The 18200-nt window shown below is 38.6% G+C and overlaps 1 protein-coding gene across 1 annotated transcript in view; it reads right to left on the reverse strand.

Annotated features, from left to right (window-relative positions):
• The window catches only part of LOC140166988 (uncharacterized), a 113980-nt gene that overhangs the window by 30528 nt on the left and 65252 nt on the right, over positions 1–18200 (reverse strand). The window contains exons 23-32 of the mRNA XM_072190470.1: positions 8644–8755; positions 7884–8182; positions 6648–6793; positions 5253–5409; positions 3507–3791; positions 2864–2974; positions 2274–2429; positions 1856–1956; positions 1260–1425; positions 462–599 (exon numbers count right to left, since the gene is read on the reverse strand). Of these exons, the coding sequence (XP_072046571.1) occupies positions 462–599; positions 1260–1425; positions 1856–1956; positions 2274–2429; positions 2864–2974; positions 3507–3791; positions 5253–5409; positions 6648–6793; positions 7884–8182; positions 8644–8755 (1671 nt within the window). The remainder of the gene's footprint in view (positions 1–461; positions 600–1259; positions 1426–1855; positions 1957–2273; positions 2430–2863; positions 2975–3506; positions 3792–5252; positions 5410–6647; positions 6794–7883; positions 8183–8643; positions 8756–18200) is intronic.

Below are 18200 nucleotides of genomic sequence, written 5' to 3' on the forward strand. Positions count from 1 at the left end.
GCAATTTTCAGCCCATTTTACAAGTTGACTTCAAATCATCTTTGACCTAAGTGTGTGATCTTCAACACCACTATGACAAGAAAGTTCCTACAGAGCAGCTTTGGCCCAATTTAGTTGCAAATTGGATTTGAACTGCTCATATGAGACCAGATTTTTCATTTTCAGCCTATTTACAAGTTGACCTCAAGTAATCTTTAACCTCAGTATGTGACCTCGATGTTGAAATGAAGTTTATTATACTGATCAAATTTTTGATAATGCCAACACATGCAATCTCACCTGCATTAACATTGGTTCATGTGGATTGATTACACCTGAGAAACCACCAAAAAGATTTCTTATCGTATGTCAAAGACCACCAGATCACTAAAATAACCTCAGCAAAATCTCCATGATTTCCAGTTACACCATATGGAATGCTTTTTAAAACCAGTAAAAACAATTGATTCATCATTTCTTACCTGTACGTTGTTGTTCACTTTGAGCGGCATACTCATCTGCATCCACAGTAATAGTATAACACTGTCCTGGTACCAGCTGTGTGAAGGCGTGTGCTGCCGTCGCTGATGGCTGTACTGGGTAATTCACACCAGGATTAGCTGCAATAGAAGGGGTAAGAAAACAATTACAAAACTTATGATATCTGCAGGATTTTTGCATAAAGTCAAAAAAAGTTGACTATAACCAAATTATTAAGTGCCTTGTCCGAGGGTAAAAATCATGGCAAAATTTGTCATCTGTATTCATATAATACAAAGGTGTGCTGTTGAAAGCAGTTTATAGTTAGATGCTATTCATCATTTTTGTGTGATCACAACCATTTGATGCACCTGCAGAATTATGATATTCCATGACTTTCAATCCCATAGAATTTCCCATAGAATTTGCCGATCCTAAATCATGTAAAATTCTCTCATTTTTTCTTATCAAAAACTATTTTTTATTGCCAATTATTTATAAATTTTTATTTCACACTCAATTAGCTTTTAGCACAAATTATTTTCAATTGTAAGGAAAAAAAGATATTATTTTCAATTAATTTGGAATAATTTAATAATTATTTTGCCATGACTTTTCCATGCCACTAACTTGCTCATTTACTCACTGGCTACCTGACTGACTGACTGACTGACTGACTGACTGACTGACTGACTGATCCACTTGCTCAAACATGTGCACAATTAGCCTCTCATTCACACACCCCAACACACCACCCACCCCTTCACCCCATCCCAGTTAAATAATAAACAATGTATTACCTTTCTGTTTCTTGCAGATAAAACCCTGTTCTTGGCTGCAGCTCACATCACCCCAGTTATTTTCTTGACTTGGTATCTGCCACATAATGGCACAATCTTCATTACCACCAGTGCCTCCATTGTCAGGTTGTCCGGTAGCCCAGTTACCAGTATACCCAACATCGTACTGATGGTGTTGAAATAAGAAAAGAACTGTTATAAACAGACAGTAAACAGGCGCATTACCCTAATCAGCCTACACTATAGATTAACTATACCAGCCTGGATCAGCTCCCTGAATATCAGCCTATACTATAGATTAACTATCCCAGCCTGGATCAGCTCACTGAATATCATAATTAATAAGTATTTACTTCCCAAAAATTTCAATCAAGCTTGATTTTTCCCCATGAGAACAGAACAGACTATCAACAAAAGGGAAGGCTGCAACTTGAGCAGACTATCAATTGAGCAAAACTTGAGTGAGTATTTCAAATGTAAGGTACTCAAATGTCTATTCTATTTGAAACCCATTCTCCCACTGTTGGAGATTTTAGCTAAATCTTCCACAGGGGGAATGTGGAATTCAAATAGAATACCCCAATATTGCTACTTACTACAGATCCATCCTCAAAGACAAATGCTCCTTCATTGGCTAAGTCATTCAGTCCAAGCCAGAAACCAAAGTTACTAGTGTCAGGATCATTCCCTGTGCAACCTGTCATGGGGTAACAATACAAAAACATGATGCAAGTTATATACTACATATCAATCATACATAAATGCTCCTTTATTAACTATGGCATTCTGTCCAAGCCAGAAACCAAAGTCACTACTGTCAGGATCTGTGCAACCTGCCATGGGGAAAAATAGAATAACGTGAGAAAAAGTTGGCATTTATATAGTGCCTTTTTAATTTGGTCAAAACGCTTCACATTTATTCCACTGCCATTAGAATATATATCACACCATTCGCTTACCCTAAACTTCACTATTCCTACTTTTATAATGCATTTACAAGGATCATTTACTCACCGTCAAGGAAGTCCTGTTCCTCTTGGCTGATTATGCTCACTAAATTGCCATCTTTGCTTTCACAATAGTTCTGTGCATCAGCATAAGTTGATCTACGGGCGTGGCCGATGTAGTAACAAGAATCACCAAATTCCCTCCAACCACATGGGCAGTTGCCTGACACAATGAGAAGAAAAAAGTTAAATAAAGTTCATGTTTAAGCTTAATTAAGTTGTGTTTGATTCACTGTGTAGGGGTGTGGGGGGCAGGGAGGTGTGCATATATTGCCGCCAACTGACACACAAATGACATTTGCCAATTAAACCTCTCTGAGAGACCGTCCTCAGTTTTGGAGGTCTGCAAACGACCACAAATGCATGTATTTGCAAGGTACGTAATCTATCGCGCATTAGATATACCATCCGCAGCTGCAGGTAAAATTTCATCTTATACACACACAAATTGGCAGAAAACATCCTCCGTGTATATGTCGATTGAATGCCGATTCAGACGTCCACATTTTCAAACCAATATGGCGTATATACCAAAGCATTATAATGCACAGGACAATTCCGAGTACAGCCTCTTTGCATCTAATCATATTCACTTACCTGGATCAATGGAGACTTCATACACTACATCCTGAATGGTCTCACCAAATACAATATTGATGAAATTTGTGCCAAAATCTTGAATAGCTATCTGCAGAGCTGACAAATCAGCTGAAAATAGAGAAAAATACAAATAATTCATAAAATCCATATTGTATTTTATCAGTTTCAAAGTAAAAGAATACATCTTGGTGTTTATAAGTATGAAGAAATCTCAAATGTGGACGCAAACAAACGTGTCTCTCCTTATCCTGCCCTTAAAATTTAATTTTCTTCCATAAACCTCTAAATTTAATTCATGATAAGTTTTTGAACATTACTTTTTACTGATTTGCCAAAACAAGTGCCAAATTCTCATATCTTCACATGCAAATGTACATTATGACTCTTATATATGTAAGGTATATTACTTTCCTTTGCAAAATTATTGGTATTAAAATGATAAAGTCCAAGATTGCCTTCAAATATGAATCACGCAAAGTCTGCTAGCACCCTCTAAAACTTAATATTCTAAATGATAAAATTTTGCATGGGGTATTTTTCATTACAATGACCAACAATGAAAATTTGGCACATTAGAACTTTGATTTTCACTGAATCACCCTAAACTCTACCTACATACACCATATATATCTAGACATACTTGTTTCTATGGTAAGGGAAACAGGTTCGCTCTTCTTTGTGACATCATCTTCATTTTCTCTTTCCCAAACACGGACGGTCCTCACAGTCACCGTATACTCCATATCAGGGAACAAACGCTCAAAGGTGATCTCGGGATCTTCGGTAGTTTCCGTCTCTGGATTCTCGCCAGGTCGCTCAAAGGTCACTTCAAAATAGGTGTACTGTCCAAATGGTAACGGCCATGAAAAGTCGGCTGTAACTGCATCATTGTTTGCACGCTCTATGATTACTGGAGGCTCAGGGCCTATAAATTAAAATAACAAAGATAAACGGTAAAGGCCATGAAAAGTCGGCTGTAACTGCATCATTGTTTGCATGCTCTATGATTACTGGAGGCTCAGGGCCTATAAATTAAAATAACAAAGATAAACGGTAAAGGCCATGAAAAGGCGGCTGTAACTGCATCATTGTTTGTCTGCTCTATGATTACTGGAGGCTCAGGGCCTATAAATTAAAATAACAAAGATAAATGTTAAAGGCCATGAAAAGTCGGCTGTAACTGCATCATTGTTTGCATGCTCTATGATTACTGGAGGCTCAGGGCCTATAAATTAAAATAACAAAGATAAATGGTAAAGGCCATGAAAAGGCGGCTGTAACTGCATCATTGTTTGCACGCTCTATGATTACTGGAGGCTCAGGGCCTATAAATTAAAATAACAAAGATAAATGGTAAAGGCCATGAAAAGGCGGCTGTAACTGCATCATTGTTTGCACACTCTATGATTACTGGAGGCTCAGGGCCTATAAATTAAAATAACAAAGATAAATGATAAAGGCCATGAAAAGGCGGCTGTAACTGCATCATTGTTTGCACGCTCTATGATTACTGGAGGCTCAGGGCCTATAAATTAAAATAACAAAGATAAATGGTAAAGGCCATGAAAAGTCGGCTGTAACTGCATCATTTTTTGCACGCTCTATGATTACTGGAGGCTCTGGGCCTATAAATTAAAATAACAAAGATAAATGGTAAAGGCCATGAAAAGGCGGCTGCAACTGCATCATTGTTTGCACGCTCTATGATTACTGGAGGCTCTGGGCCTATAAATTAAAATAACAAAGATAAATGGTGAAAAGGCAGCATTGATTACCAGCAAACCTGATATTGTGAAGGTAAGGCTTAAAATTCTAAAATAGGTTTCACTAACTGGAAGCTGTGTCTGGACCACAATAAGATTGCTTTATTTAACTGACCCATCTGTCGTGAATGACAGCTTGACAAACTGAGAACAGTGTACAGAACACAATCCAAGAACAGTCCCATTTCTACCACCAACCTTCTTCACTTGATGGCTTGCCTGAATTTTGCTATCAAAATTGTATGATATTTGCCTATGATAGTACTTTCATTTGGCAAATGAACTGTCATCAAGACTCTCCCTAAATTTCAGAAAACAGCGATGAAGACCAAAACACAAAAATAGATGAAAGGCAAAACTTGTAGTTTTACGGAATACCACTGGAGATGAGATCATAGTGGCCTGTAGTATGTACTCACATGTAAGGACTTCTATTGATGATCTGATGTCTGGTTGACCATCATAGTGGCCTGTAGTATGTACTCACATGTAAGGACTTCTATTGATGATCTGATGTCTGGTTGACCATCATAGTGGCCTGTAGTATGTACTCACATGTAAGGACTTGTATTGATGATCTGATGTCATCCTGACCATCATAGTGGCCTGTAGTATGTACTCACATGTAAGGACTTCTATTGATGATCTGATGTCTGGTTGACCATCAACTGGTTCTTCCAGTTCTACTGACAAGGTGACAGTAAAAACAGTTCCTGGTATCAAACCGTCAAACTCGTAGGGAAAGAAATAATTTGCATCTGCAACATCTAGCGTTCCGCCCTGTGGAAAGATAATTAAAGGAAATATTCATTTTTAGTTTGGAAATATTTGAAATCATAAATTTCATGTGCTATTCCATTTAAAATCCACACACCCCCAGTGGACGATTTAGTTTGGGTTTCAAAATAAATAACCCTGGCCAATTCCATTTGAAAAACATACTCCCTCTGTGGAGTAATTGTCTTAAATCTTCCACAGATTTTAAATGGATGGTGATGATGCATGATGATGATGATGATGATGATGATGATGATGATGATGATGATGATGATGATGATGATGATGATGATGTCAACGATGATGAACATTGCAATCATTGATGATTGTTGTTTGTCGCAGATCTGTTTGGATATTCACAATAAGAGTACTGACAGAAAGTACACTGTAATAGTTTGGGGGCACTCATTAATTCATTGATGTCTCTGATATCAAATACTCTTGAAGAGCCGAGTCACGTGACAGTATCATAGTTCATGGACGTCTCATAAATCACATACTCCCTAGTCTCAAAACCCAGTCGCAAACGATATTACTAGTGTTAGTGAACGTGAACTGGCGCAGAGGGAATAATTTTGCAAGTAGACTTGATCAGGGTTGTAGCTAGCCCAAGTTGGGTGCCTGCTAATTTTATTATCCAATTCATGAATTAGAGCACAGGCTTGGGGTACACTTGGGATTTTTTACTTTATTTTTTGGCCATAAATGGCTTGATTTTGCAGTCCTAGTGTTTTCTGGGACCATTTGTTGGAATTTGCACAGATAGATATGATTTTTGCACAGGTAAATATTTGCCAAACATAGGAAAGCCTATTCTAATACACTCAGCTTCATTCCGATGTGCTGCATCAAGTGCCCAGCTGTCAGGAAAGCTCCCCATATGTGATATCACAGACTCCCCGTATGTGATATCACAGGCTCCCCGTATGTGAAATCACTGACCCAAATTTGATATCAGAGACATCTGTGAATTACTAGTGCCCCAGAACTCTTGATGAAGATTTTGATGAAGATGACCATGATGATGATGATGATGATCATGAAGATAAATGACAATGATGATGAAGATGAATAATGATGATGACTGGATGACAGTTGATGGTGACGATGTCGACAACCATGCCGACAACAATGATGACAATGACGATGCTGCTCCAGCTGCTCCCACACAGGACATGCAGCTGCAATGGCTGAAAGATTTTATGGATGCTGGTACATAATCAGTGAAACTAAACACTTACTCTTGCTACAAATGGAACTTCTTCCGTATTAATGAAGAACCTATATTTGCCATCAGGATTAGCATTATCTGGTGAGGCGCCAAAGAGTGACAAAATGCTGCGAGTTTCTACCTCCTGGATTAGAATCTCCATAGGATCAATGGATTCTAGCAAATTGGAATAGAAATAATAAGAACAAAATTGAGTCTAGTGTATTATGTATTTATGTATAAAACAGTGCCCAAGTCTAAATGTTTGGTTACTGGGTTCATTCCAGATGTGATCAGGCAAAATCAGTCGGAAGTCAGAAATATTGATTTTGAGATATAGCCAAGCAAAGGAATTATTTCCTTTTGTTTCCTATTGTTTTGGAAACTCTTCACTGATCACATCAATTGAACTTGTTGTCCAAATTCAACGGGGTTTACTGCAAAATGTACTTCAAAAAGTGAGTGTTAAGCAGTTTTTTAAAACTGCTCAACTAATTAAGAAAAATTAAGAAAAACTGCTCAGATTTTAAAATACTTATTGATCTATCATTACTTGAAGTGGGATTATGTAAACATGTAAAATCGTTGGCATTGCATTATTAGTTATAAGGTGAAGCAGAGGTATGATACGGGAAATTATCATGCGTGAAGTGTCATACTTGGTGAAGCCAAAAGCTGAACCCAGTATGACACTGAGCTCACAATAATTTCCCATAGCATACCAATGCTGACCCTAATAACAAATTTATCATACCACTAAGTCATTCTAAATATTGAAATAATGACCTTTTTATACACTTTATTTGTTGCAAATTAAGAAACACATTACAAAAATTAGATGACTGTTCTGCGTATTACGTGCATTTTACACACCCGGTTCACGCAAATTGCCTTTATACGTGAACCTCGCCGTATATCGGGCTTGCGCATTACGCTGTGACTGACTAAATATAAAGCGTAAATATCCACTTACTGAGTAGATACAAAAATATATCCGGTTTTATAGCGGTGTTCTTTAATGTTTCCCTTTGTAGATGATATGATAAATGGTGATATTAGTGCAGAATGGTAGTTTTGGGTCTGACTTAGGTCAGACTTACAAAATCTTTTAGTCTGGGAAACTGGATCTAAGCCTTCCATCTGATACAATTGTGTTTGTATATCAAGGGATCTACCATTTCTTCTGCAGGGGGGCAAATGTGTTTCCTCCTGATGAATGGAATAAATTTGTTTATTTATCTTAGAATCAGTGTACAAAACTACCTACCAGTCAGTTGATTTTGCAAAATACTTGATTCACTCGCCACTGTGACCTCCATCTCCTCAAGACCATCAAAAACAACCTGTCTCTTCTTACGAGTACCTGGAGGTGTGAATGTGGCTGTGTATACAGCAACCACCCAGAAATTGTAGGCAGCTGGCCGTTCATTAGGATTGCCCAAGTCAATATCTGCATTTGGAGCCAGTGGATCTAATCCGCTAAGGGTGTATTCCAAAGGATCGCCGTCGCTAGGATTAACAGTGTCCTCGATTACATCTGAGAAGCCAAATCGGTTCCAATACACCCTGTTGGGAGAATTTCATGCATGATCAATAGTTTATACATTAGTTTGTAAATTGAAATCTTATACTGAAACTCACTTTGCTATGTTACCTTCCTTGCTAGTCTAACTTTGCTGTTCTAATTTTGTTTAAATGCCTAATGAAAAATCAATCAATCAATCAATCAATCAATCAAACAATCAATCAACAAATAAATAAATTAAAAAAAAATTAAAAAAAATAAAAAATAAGAATCAAAATAAGAATAAATAAAAGAATAAATAAAAGAATAAAAGAATAAATAAATAAATAAATAAATAAATAAATAAATAAATAAATAAATAAATAAATAAATAAATAAATAAATAAATAAATAAATAAATAAATAAATAAATAAATAAATAAATAAATAAATAAATAAATAAATAAATAAATAAATAAATAAATAAATAAATAAATAAATAAATACTCTTTTAATGCCTTACTTGTAATAGTCCACATTGCTATCATCTGGTGGATCCCAGCGTACTTTGATTGCTGTCTTGCTCTCCGGATCAGGCAAATCAACCCTCCGAAGATTTTTAGGAGGTCTGGGTCCTAAAAGAAATCATTGCAAAACATTGATAAGATCATTTGAGTACCAAAAAAATAGTTTCCTATTAGTGAGCCAGCCAAAATACAAAATGTGTTTTTTAAATGTTTTCTTTAATTTTCAGAATCAGGATTTATGGTAATATATGCTCCAAATCACATACATTTATTGTCAAACCAGTGCAGAGTAGGTTAGATAACAAAAAAAAAGAAGAGTTTTAGGAAACATATAGACTGATTTTCATAGAATTCAATTAGCAATTCAATTATAATGCCACTCCAGTGTTTTAATATTTCAGTTAAAAATGGGAGCAGGATTATCATCAACATCGTTATCTGGCTGCGGAGCAGGTGATCACAAAGTCTTTTCCTGTACTATGATTTGTGGCCAAGTAAGTTATGGCATCTGATTGAAACAAGGTATCTACACCTCCCAGTAGCTACTAACACTGCTAACACAGTGTCTTAAATTGGACAAATCATCCTTCTTTTAATCTTCCAGTTTGAATGGGGAATTAGCATCGGCTAACAATAAAAAACACTCAAAAGTAGGACCAAAACACTCAAAAGTAAGCCCAAAATAAGCTGAACCACTCAAAAACTAGCTCAAAGTAAGACCAATTCAAGCCAAATATATTCCAACCACTTCACTTGAGTGCCCTCTTGAGTAAAGTACTTCTTCCTATTGTGACTGTATTGACTGATCCAACATTCAAGTGCATTCATCCAACTTTCAGCTTATTTTGGTCTTGATTTGAGCTTGTTTTGGTCCTTCTTTTGAGTTCATTTCTATTGTCAGCCACACCTAATTCCCCATTCAACCAGGGTATTAAAAGAAGGACGATTTTTCCAATTTAAGACATTTAGAGTTATGTGTAAGACAGGTATGATGCTCTCTGTTGAGTCTATCTCCTCTTCCCATGTGATGGTGTATACAGAGAGTATAGAGGTGGTCCATATGACGTATCATACCACAAATATGGCGGACTTCTCAAATGCATTCAACAAAAGCATGATTGCAATCTAGCGCGACAGTCCGTCTCACACACATAACAAATGCACAACGATCAAACAGGTTGATGCCCTTGATGACAGCATTTGATTGAATGGACTACACTGCGCCATAATTACGGTGAAGGACACCGGTTCAACTCCTTTGTTTAGAGCCAATTGATAAAAGCATGCAGGGCCTATTATTATTATTATTAGGTGAACAAATATGCTAATCCATTGAGAAGGTTTCCTGACAATGCCGATACTGACTGCAACCTCATAATCTGTGAAAACACATTCTCTACTGGATGTGATAATGACCCCATAAACCTGCTCCAACATGAAAAATCCATCTCTGCTATTGAATCTGCCAACTATGGGAATAGCAACTACAAAAGTCTGCCTCACAAAATTGTGCCTCCACCTGAAAGAAATATTGCTCAGTCCAGAAGTAATCGTGATAGCAATGATAGTAAGAACAATCCCTTAAAGTCTACTCTCGTCTGCAAGGAGACATTTTTGGGTGATGATGCGTCCGAATCTGTCAACTTGCTGAGGAAAGGACATTCTATGAATGCTGACTCTCACAGTAACCTCATAACTTGTGAAAATGAGACTCCTACTATGTGTAACAATGACACTATAAGTATGTTCCATAGTATGAAATCCACTCTTACGATGGAGCCAGCCAACCTCAACAATAACAGCAGTGAAAACCCGCCTCTGCTGCCTCTTCCTGAAAAAAATACTCTGGAAAGCAGAAGTAATTGTGACAGCCCTAACGGTGAAATCAAACTGACTGTGGACAACAAGATGATTTTATCCTACTCCAAGGCCTCCAAATCTGTGGATCCATCAAGTGATCATGAACTCCTAACCAGATGTACATCAACAACCGAGCAAACTGAATCTTCATCTAACATAAATGTTGAAAAAGCCACAAGAACTGATATAATTTCTAATACGGTTAGGGATACTCATCTGACCAGCACACAGCCAACCGCCCAGGAAGTGGAAAATGCATCGTGTGGAGAAAGCAGCGAGCACACAACTGGAAGACGCTCAAATGATGCCAGAAGCAAGCAAACCAAACCAACTAAGAAAAAGCAGCCTATACTCACCACAATAACTACAGCTCCAGCCGTTAACTATTCCAACACTGATGGCAAAAAGCTGCTGAGTACCAGTAGAAATAAAAACAGCAATGATATGCTGACCCAAGACAATGACAAAATGAAAGACTTTAATAAAGCAATCAATGACTCCCAGATCCTGCTTGAGCTTGAAGAAAAGCGCCTTAAAGCATGGGAAAGGAAGCTAGTTCAGAAGGAAAAAGAGATAAATAAGAAAATTGCTGACATCGAAGACAGAAGCAAGCAAATTGCACACATCCAGTCTTATGTGTGCCTGCTTGAAGAAAAGATAAAAGAAAGTGAGGAAAATGAAAAGCTGCTGAAACTCCAGCTGATTTCCAAACCTGCTCAAAAAGAGATTGAAAACAGCCCCTGTCACTCCAACACCAGGAAAACTGATGACAGTGAGCCTACTTGCCAACCTAATAACAGAAATGATATGCTTGAACTTGAAATGATTAAGATACGCATGGCTGCACTTGAAGAAAAATGTGCGCATATACCAGTGCAGAAGAACAGCTGCTGGACTCAACATGCACAGTGTCTTAGCGATCGTACCAAGTCCAACTCTACTCAACACAATTGTCACCCAGAGATGGTGCATAGTGAGGAATGTATCAAACTAAAGATGCAGCACAAAGCCTTCAAAAATTTTCCTGAGAATAATACCAATGTTGTGCATGAAGATACTAACGAACGTCAATGTCACAGCAAAACCATACCGTCTGCACATCAGAACCCACTGATCCATGTTTTGACTCCTGTTACTATATTGCCTACAAATTGTGTCAATGACACACATAAGAAGATACCTGCCAGTGAACTCAATATTTCTAAGCTCCAAAAACAACCTGCATGTACGGACAGATCACTACCCATTCCAACTTGTACAACTGAGGATACAACACAGACACCAACTACACTGCCCCGTAAACTGCCAACCAAAGAAGAGATGAATACCTTAATTCAAAACCTGCTCACCAACTGTCGAGAAGAAATAGTGAGAAGAGACAATATGATAGGAACAAGCTTATCCAATCACCGCAAGCTAAGTTATACTCTCATGCAGATGGGCAGCCTTATGGTGTTTATCGACCTCCTTCGCTTCTAAGCCAGACGGTCAAAAAAGATCTGCCCAAAAACTCTCCTGCTAAATGCATCTTACCAGATGTACCGCTAGCTAGTTTCATACATGAGCAACGTGTGAACGGAGCATTACTCGCTCACTCACCTGTACCAACTAATAAGACCTGTGAATTTACAAGACAAGAAGATGGAAATTACTCTTCATATGACTCTAATGCTAAATCCAAAGACTCGTATATGAAATACACTGCCAGCACCAGATACCCTACAGCTGTAAGTAACGCCAGGCCTAGAGTGCCCCCTGTAACAACCAAAGGCCATCATAATTCAGAAACTGGTGTGCATTACAACAACAGCAATGAAGTAAAGAGCCCCAAATCTTATCGGAGGCCGAGCTCAAGGAGAGACAACTGGTATGAAAAGTGTGACTCAAGTCGAGCCGATTATGCTGATGCTGATTTTGACATGAGATCATTCTATAAAAGCTGCTCACCTTCTTCTGGTGCAGTTCCAAAGAATGGATCGCATTACTTCAACAAACGATATGTATCCCCCAAGCGCAAGGAAGTACTAAAACAACTGCCTCCTGATAGCAAGAGCTCACAAAATGACAGAACAACCAATAAGCCTTTTTTAGGGGCAGGAAGAGCCTCTCAGGGCCGACCAAGAAACGGTACCAACAGAAGGAATGCATGGAAATTAAGATAGCCACCTACAATGTTAAAAATGTCAATGCCAACCTCCTAGCCATTCAGAAGACTCTTGATTTTGTTGATGTTCTTGCAGTACAAGAACATTGGCTTTTCAACTTTGAACAGTGCAAACTTGACCAGATTAATAAGGCTTTCAACTATTCTGCAAAGTCTGTTGATGATGACAACCCTATTAGCCCCTTTCAACGTCCTAGAGGATACAGTGGTGTCACCCTCTTCTGGCGAAAGGAACTTGATGAGAGAACCAAGATACTCCCAGATGGAGGTAACAGGATCGTCTGTATCGAAATCAACACCGGCATTATAACGTTATGCATTGTCAATGTGTACATGCCTTCCAGAGGCCTTCCTGAAGCTGAAGCGGAATTCCACGATGTCCTTGATGAAATCAATGAAATCATGGAGAAATATGATACTTCTCATAACATCATCTTGTTGGGTGATTTTAATGCCTCATTAAATCGTAAGAATCCCCTTGCCAGAGACAAAGCGTTCAAGACCTTCTGCAATGGAAAAGAGATCTCTACTGATGTTCCAGAGGTGATTACCTTCTACCATAGTAATGGCAGAGATGTCTCCCAGATTGATTACATCCTGACTACCAAGAAATTCGAGAAGGATGTTAAAACACCTGAAGAGACTCCACACCCTGATATATTAACTCAAAACGTATCTGACCATGTACCTGTCTTGGGACAATCTCGCTACCAAGCAAGAGGGAGAACAGGAGGAACAAAAGTAACTCCCCTATTAAAAGCCACCAAAATCCCAAAGTTGACTGGAGCAAGCTAGACAGATACAAGTATAACAGGCTTCTTGACGAGCGGATCAATCCTGGTGTAATCGATAGCAACAAAGACCTGGATAATGTCATCAATGACCTCACTACTCTGATGTTAACAACGTCCAAGGAATGTCTCTTGAAACCAGAGAGGAAGGCCAAAAAGTCTAACAGGGGACTTGATATTTGGAACCCAACAATTAGCAAACTGGTGAAAGTCAATAAGGCTGCATACTTCAATTGGAAAGAAGCCGGCAGACCTAATGATCTTCAGCATCCCGCAAATATCAAGAGGAAAAGTTCCAAAAGGAACCTTAGATCTGCAATTAGAAAATCAGTAAGAGATATTAATGACCAGAAGCTTACTGAGATCAGCGAAGCGCACAGCAATGACACCAAGCTCTTACACAAGCTTATCAAAGCTCAACGGTCTGAAACAACCAACTTCACCGATGTTCTGATTGCGGGCGACAAGAAACTGATTGACCCAGGTGAGATTTGCAACGGTTTCAAAGACCATTTCAGTAGACTGGCTGATAAAAGCAGTGAGTCAGCGTCTATGGACGACCCAAGTGACAACTTAGGCTTCCGAAACCCAATTATTGAAAAGCTCTGTCATGCTAATACAAATAAAATCACTCCAGTCACCAGTGACGAGACCAAGAAACTTGTCTCTTCCTTCAAAAATGGGAAAGCCCAGGATCCCCACAATCTCAGCGCTGAACATCTGAAATATGCTGGTGAAAACACTCTGCATCTGCTGACGGATATCGTCAACTACATGATGGCTACCTCATACATTCCGGATGTGCTGATGAAGGGAATCCTTACTCCAATCCTTAAAAAGAAGAAAGACAAGACCTGTCCCGACAACTACAGAGGTATAACTGTGACCTCTGTGCTAGGAAAGCTTCTTGAGAAAGCCTGGCTCCTGAAAGCAGACCCAATTTTATCTAATATGCAGAATCCAATGCAAAGAGGATTTACGAAATGTACCTCACCTTCCAACGCAGCCTTACTTGTCACAGAATCCATCAATGAAGCTTCGGAAAACAAGAAGCCCATCTATGTAACCTTGCTTGACGTCAGCAAAGCCTTTGATGTAGTGAATCACGCCATCCTGTTTGACGAGCTATATCAAGCTGGCATAGAGGGTGACCTCTGGCTTGTCTTCAAACAGCTGTATCACAACCCGAGTACTGCTATCAAATGGAATGGCTTCCTCTCTGAAGAATTCACAGTAAAGCAAGGAGTCAGACAAGGTGGAGTTACTTCAGCACCCATCTACAAAGTGTACACAAATAGACTTCTTGATCAACTTAGTGGCCACCACACGGTCATCGCATTGGTACAATTAATGTCCCAGCTCCAACATGCGCTGACGACATGGCTATCTTATCAAACACCCAAGTGGAAACCCAACTAGCTTTCAATATAGTTGAGAACTACTCCATCGACCACAAATATAAAATCAACGCTTCAAAAAGTGCCACAATTCCGTACCAGTCTTCTGTTCACACAGCGCTGACTATAGCTAATGAAGAAATGCCATATTGTGAGGAAGCTGTCCACCTGGGTATATCTAGGAGAGCCAACAACTCTCTCGATACTGATGAACGAATACAACGTGCGAGAAGAGCTGCATATGCGCTAATGGGCGCAGGTCTTCATGGGAGAAATGGTCTCCCACCTCACATTGCTTTTCACATTTGGACCACCTATGTACTGCCTAGAATGCTTTATGGCATAGAAGCAACCACATTCAAGCGAGACGACATTGATAAAATGGAAAAGTTTCAAAGGAAAATTCTCTGTCAACTTCAATTTCTTCCTTCATCCCCCGCTCCAGCCAATGCTGCAGTTTATGGTCTCCTTGGTGCCAAGCCTGTTGAAGCCCAGATTGATTCTGCAATCATATCTCTCTTTGGCAGTATCTCACGTGATACGGATAGTGCCGAACACCGAATAGCAATCAGACAGCTGGCTGTTAAGCCCTTCAAGAGCAATTCCTGGTTTATGAAAGTCAGAGAAGTCCTCAACAAGTACAACCTTCCTTCCATCTTTGATGTTATCAGCAACCCACCCTCGAAAGTGGAGTGGAAGACAGCTGTTGACAAGGCAATCAAGAGTTATTGGAATGAAGAGCTGATTAATGATGCTAAAATTAAATCTTCCTTAAAGCATCTCAACACGCCTAATCTCCAGATAGGACGACCTCATCAAGTATGGGCATCCTTACCAACTAACCCAAGAGATGTTGAGAGAGCCAGCATCAAAGCAAGACTACTTACTGACACCTATGTTCTACAAAGCAACCGTGCAAAATTCAACCAACATAAAGTTGAAGGTACATGTCTGCTGTGTAAATCAGAAGAGGAAACTAAACATCATTTTCTGCTGACCTGTGAAGAACTAGAACAACCAAGAACGTTCTTCGCCGAAAGGCTTGAGAGATTTCTCTACGAGAACTATCCTGAGTGCAAAGTGAATGAAATTATGCGCAACAGGAAGCTGATTCTTCAACTTCTACTAGATTCTTCACACCCAGATATAGCTGTTCACCTATGCTTGACACCTGATTCTACAGCTGAAATTGAAGCCATCTCAAGGAGCTGGTGCTACGCTTTACATGTCCACCGGAGTGCTCTGATTGCTAAGATTTCTACAACATAGCCTGTTGCTGTGGTCTGAAACTACATTATTAAAAGTTTCTTGGCCTCATTTGTGTGTCCGCATCCCTCTTGTCTTTATATAATCATGGACTGTAGAAACAAAATAGCTACAGTCCATGCTTTAATTGACATGTTCGGCACTTCTTGCATTAGCCGACTTTGCGAATATGTATTTAATAATGCTGTTGCAGTTATTTTCATTGTATATTTTTGCTTAATTGTAATTTGTATCTGAAGTGGCACAATTTGTATTTTAGCCACCTATATGTATTTGTGCTAGTTGCAAGGTTTAAGCCAGGGTTAAATACCTTCTATTGCCAGAACCTATTATATTTATGCATCACCTACATGCATGCATTACATTAACTCACAATATCTTCTCTACATCAGCTCAAATGCTATTGAGAACTCACACCATAATCTAGTACCTGAGCATGTACATTATACATATAGCTTGGCTTGCTTTGAGTGTTTTATATTCTATTGTGACAGTGTGGTGTTTTCGTCTGGAGTTAACAGTGACATTCACGCATAAAGCGGTGCACCTGAAACAAGAGGTGGGAAGTCCAGAATTGATTGATTGATTGATGCATGCTGGGAATGAGATGAAAAGGGCTCAAAACAGACCAAATTTGAGCCCTTTTCATTCCTAGCATGCATCATTTTTGCTTATCAATCGCTATCAGCAATATACCCCATCTTCTACAGGGTTCTCTTCCTCTGACAACCTAAGAATGTGTCATAGTTGTTGTGACCGTAAACAATTGACGAGCCATATAGATCTTGCCATATAGGATTATATAGCAGGCCTTGCCGTCTAGACTTAGAGACGAGTGGTTAATCATTCATTAGCATTATTATAGACAAGTGGTCAAATTTTCACAAATATCATTTATTTGGGCATAATCAAGAAGAGCTTTGGTCTTAAAACAGTATTTGTGACAAAAGGAGACACTTTTGGGCAGGTTATCAATTTGGAGGTTTTTACATATCTTTAATAAAGAGATATTTTGCTCCACAATGCCGTTTTTCCCAATGTAATCGGACATTCCTAAGCGAAGATATTGAGTTTGTAAGTTATGGTATTATAAAATTGGAAATTGAGATATCGGCCTTTAAAAATATTATTGACAATGTTGAGAGTAGGAATTGCCTTGAAAAATATGTCCAAAAATACAAGATGCTAGTTATATTCGGTCTGAAACTATCAGACAATATTTTTAACATTAATAACATCACAAATTCAAGCAACAAACCCAAATTGTGAAAAATCAACCGCAGGCAGATTTTTGGCTATTTCTCCATTTACGATCCTGCCCAAAAGTGTCTCCTTTTGACATGACACGTCACATTTATGTATTTCTGTTGAAATGTGCACAAAGCGCGCGAAATTTTTTGACTTTCTACGGTTGGAGGGGGTACAGAATGGATTAAATGCTGAAATGGCTGATTTTGGGAGATTTGCAGCAAGTGATATTTAGTGTCTATGGCGAGTGTAAAATCGCTCACTAGAAATCAAGTTTGGGCGATCGGTAGCAAGTGAGAGCGATCGATCGCCTCAAACGGCAAGGCCTGATATAGGTCTCTCAATGTACAAATCATGCAATCCACACATGGGTATTGCGCTGTTCATATTCAGACAGATTCTGGGAATGTTTTGGTCATTTAAATCACGCCGATTTAAATCATTGATTTAAAGAATTTTTTTTTCCATTTTTGATCGATGTAGTTGATTTCTTTCTTAAGGGGGTTCGAAACGATGTTTCTGGAAAACAGAAACTGAATTTAGAACCATTTGAATAGATTGAATAAGTTAAGCTAAATACACTGAGCAAAATAGTTTTTGTTTGAAGGAAATCGGACATACGGTTGTCAAGATATACACGTTTTTAGTTTCTTTGTATTCTATTGTTTTTGCCAATATATTGATGAAGTTAATGAGGAAAATTGGCATAATGTACTCATGAATATTCATGTTTGCCAATATTATACCAATATCTTATGAATAAACCTTCATACTACTTTTATTTTATATGATTTTGACATGAAACTTTGCCAATGTGTTTCTATGGC

This window comes from Amphiura filiformis, chromosome 12, assembly GCF_039555335.1.
Source record: "Amphiura filiformis chromosome 12, Afil_fr2py, whole genome shotgun sequence".
Lineage (NCBI taxonomy): Eukaryota > Metazoa > Echinodermata > Ophiuroidea > Amphilepidida > Amphiuridae > Amphiura > Amphiura filiformis.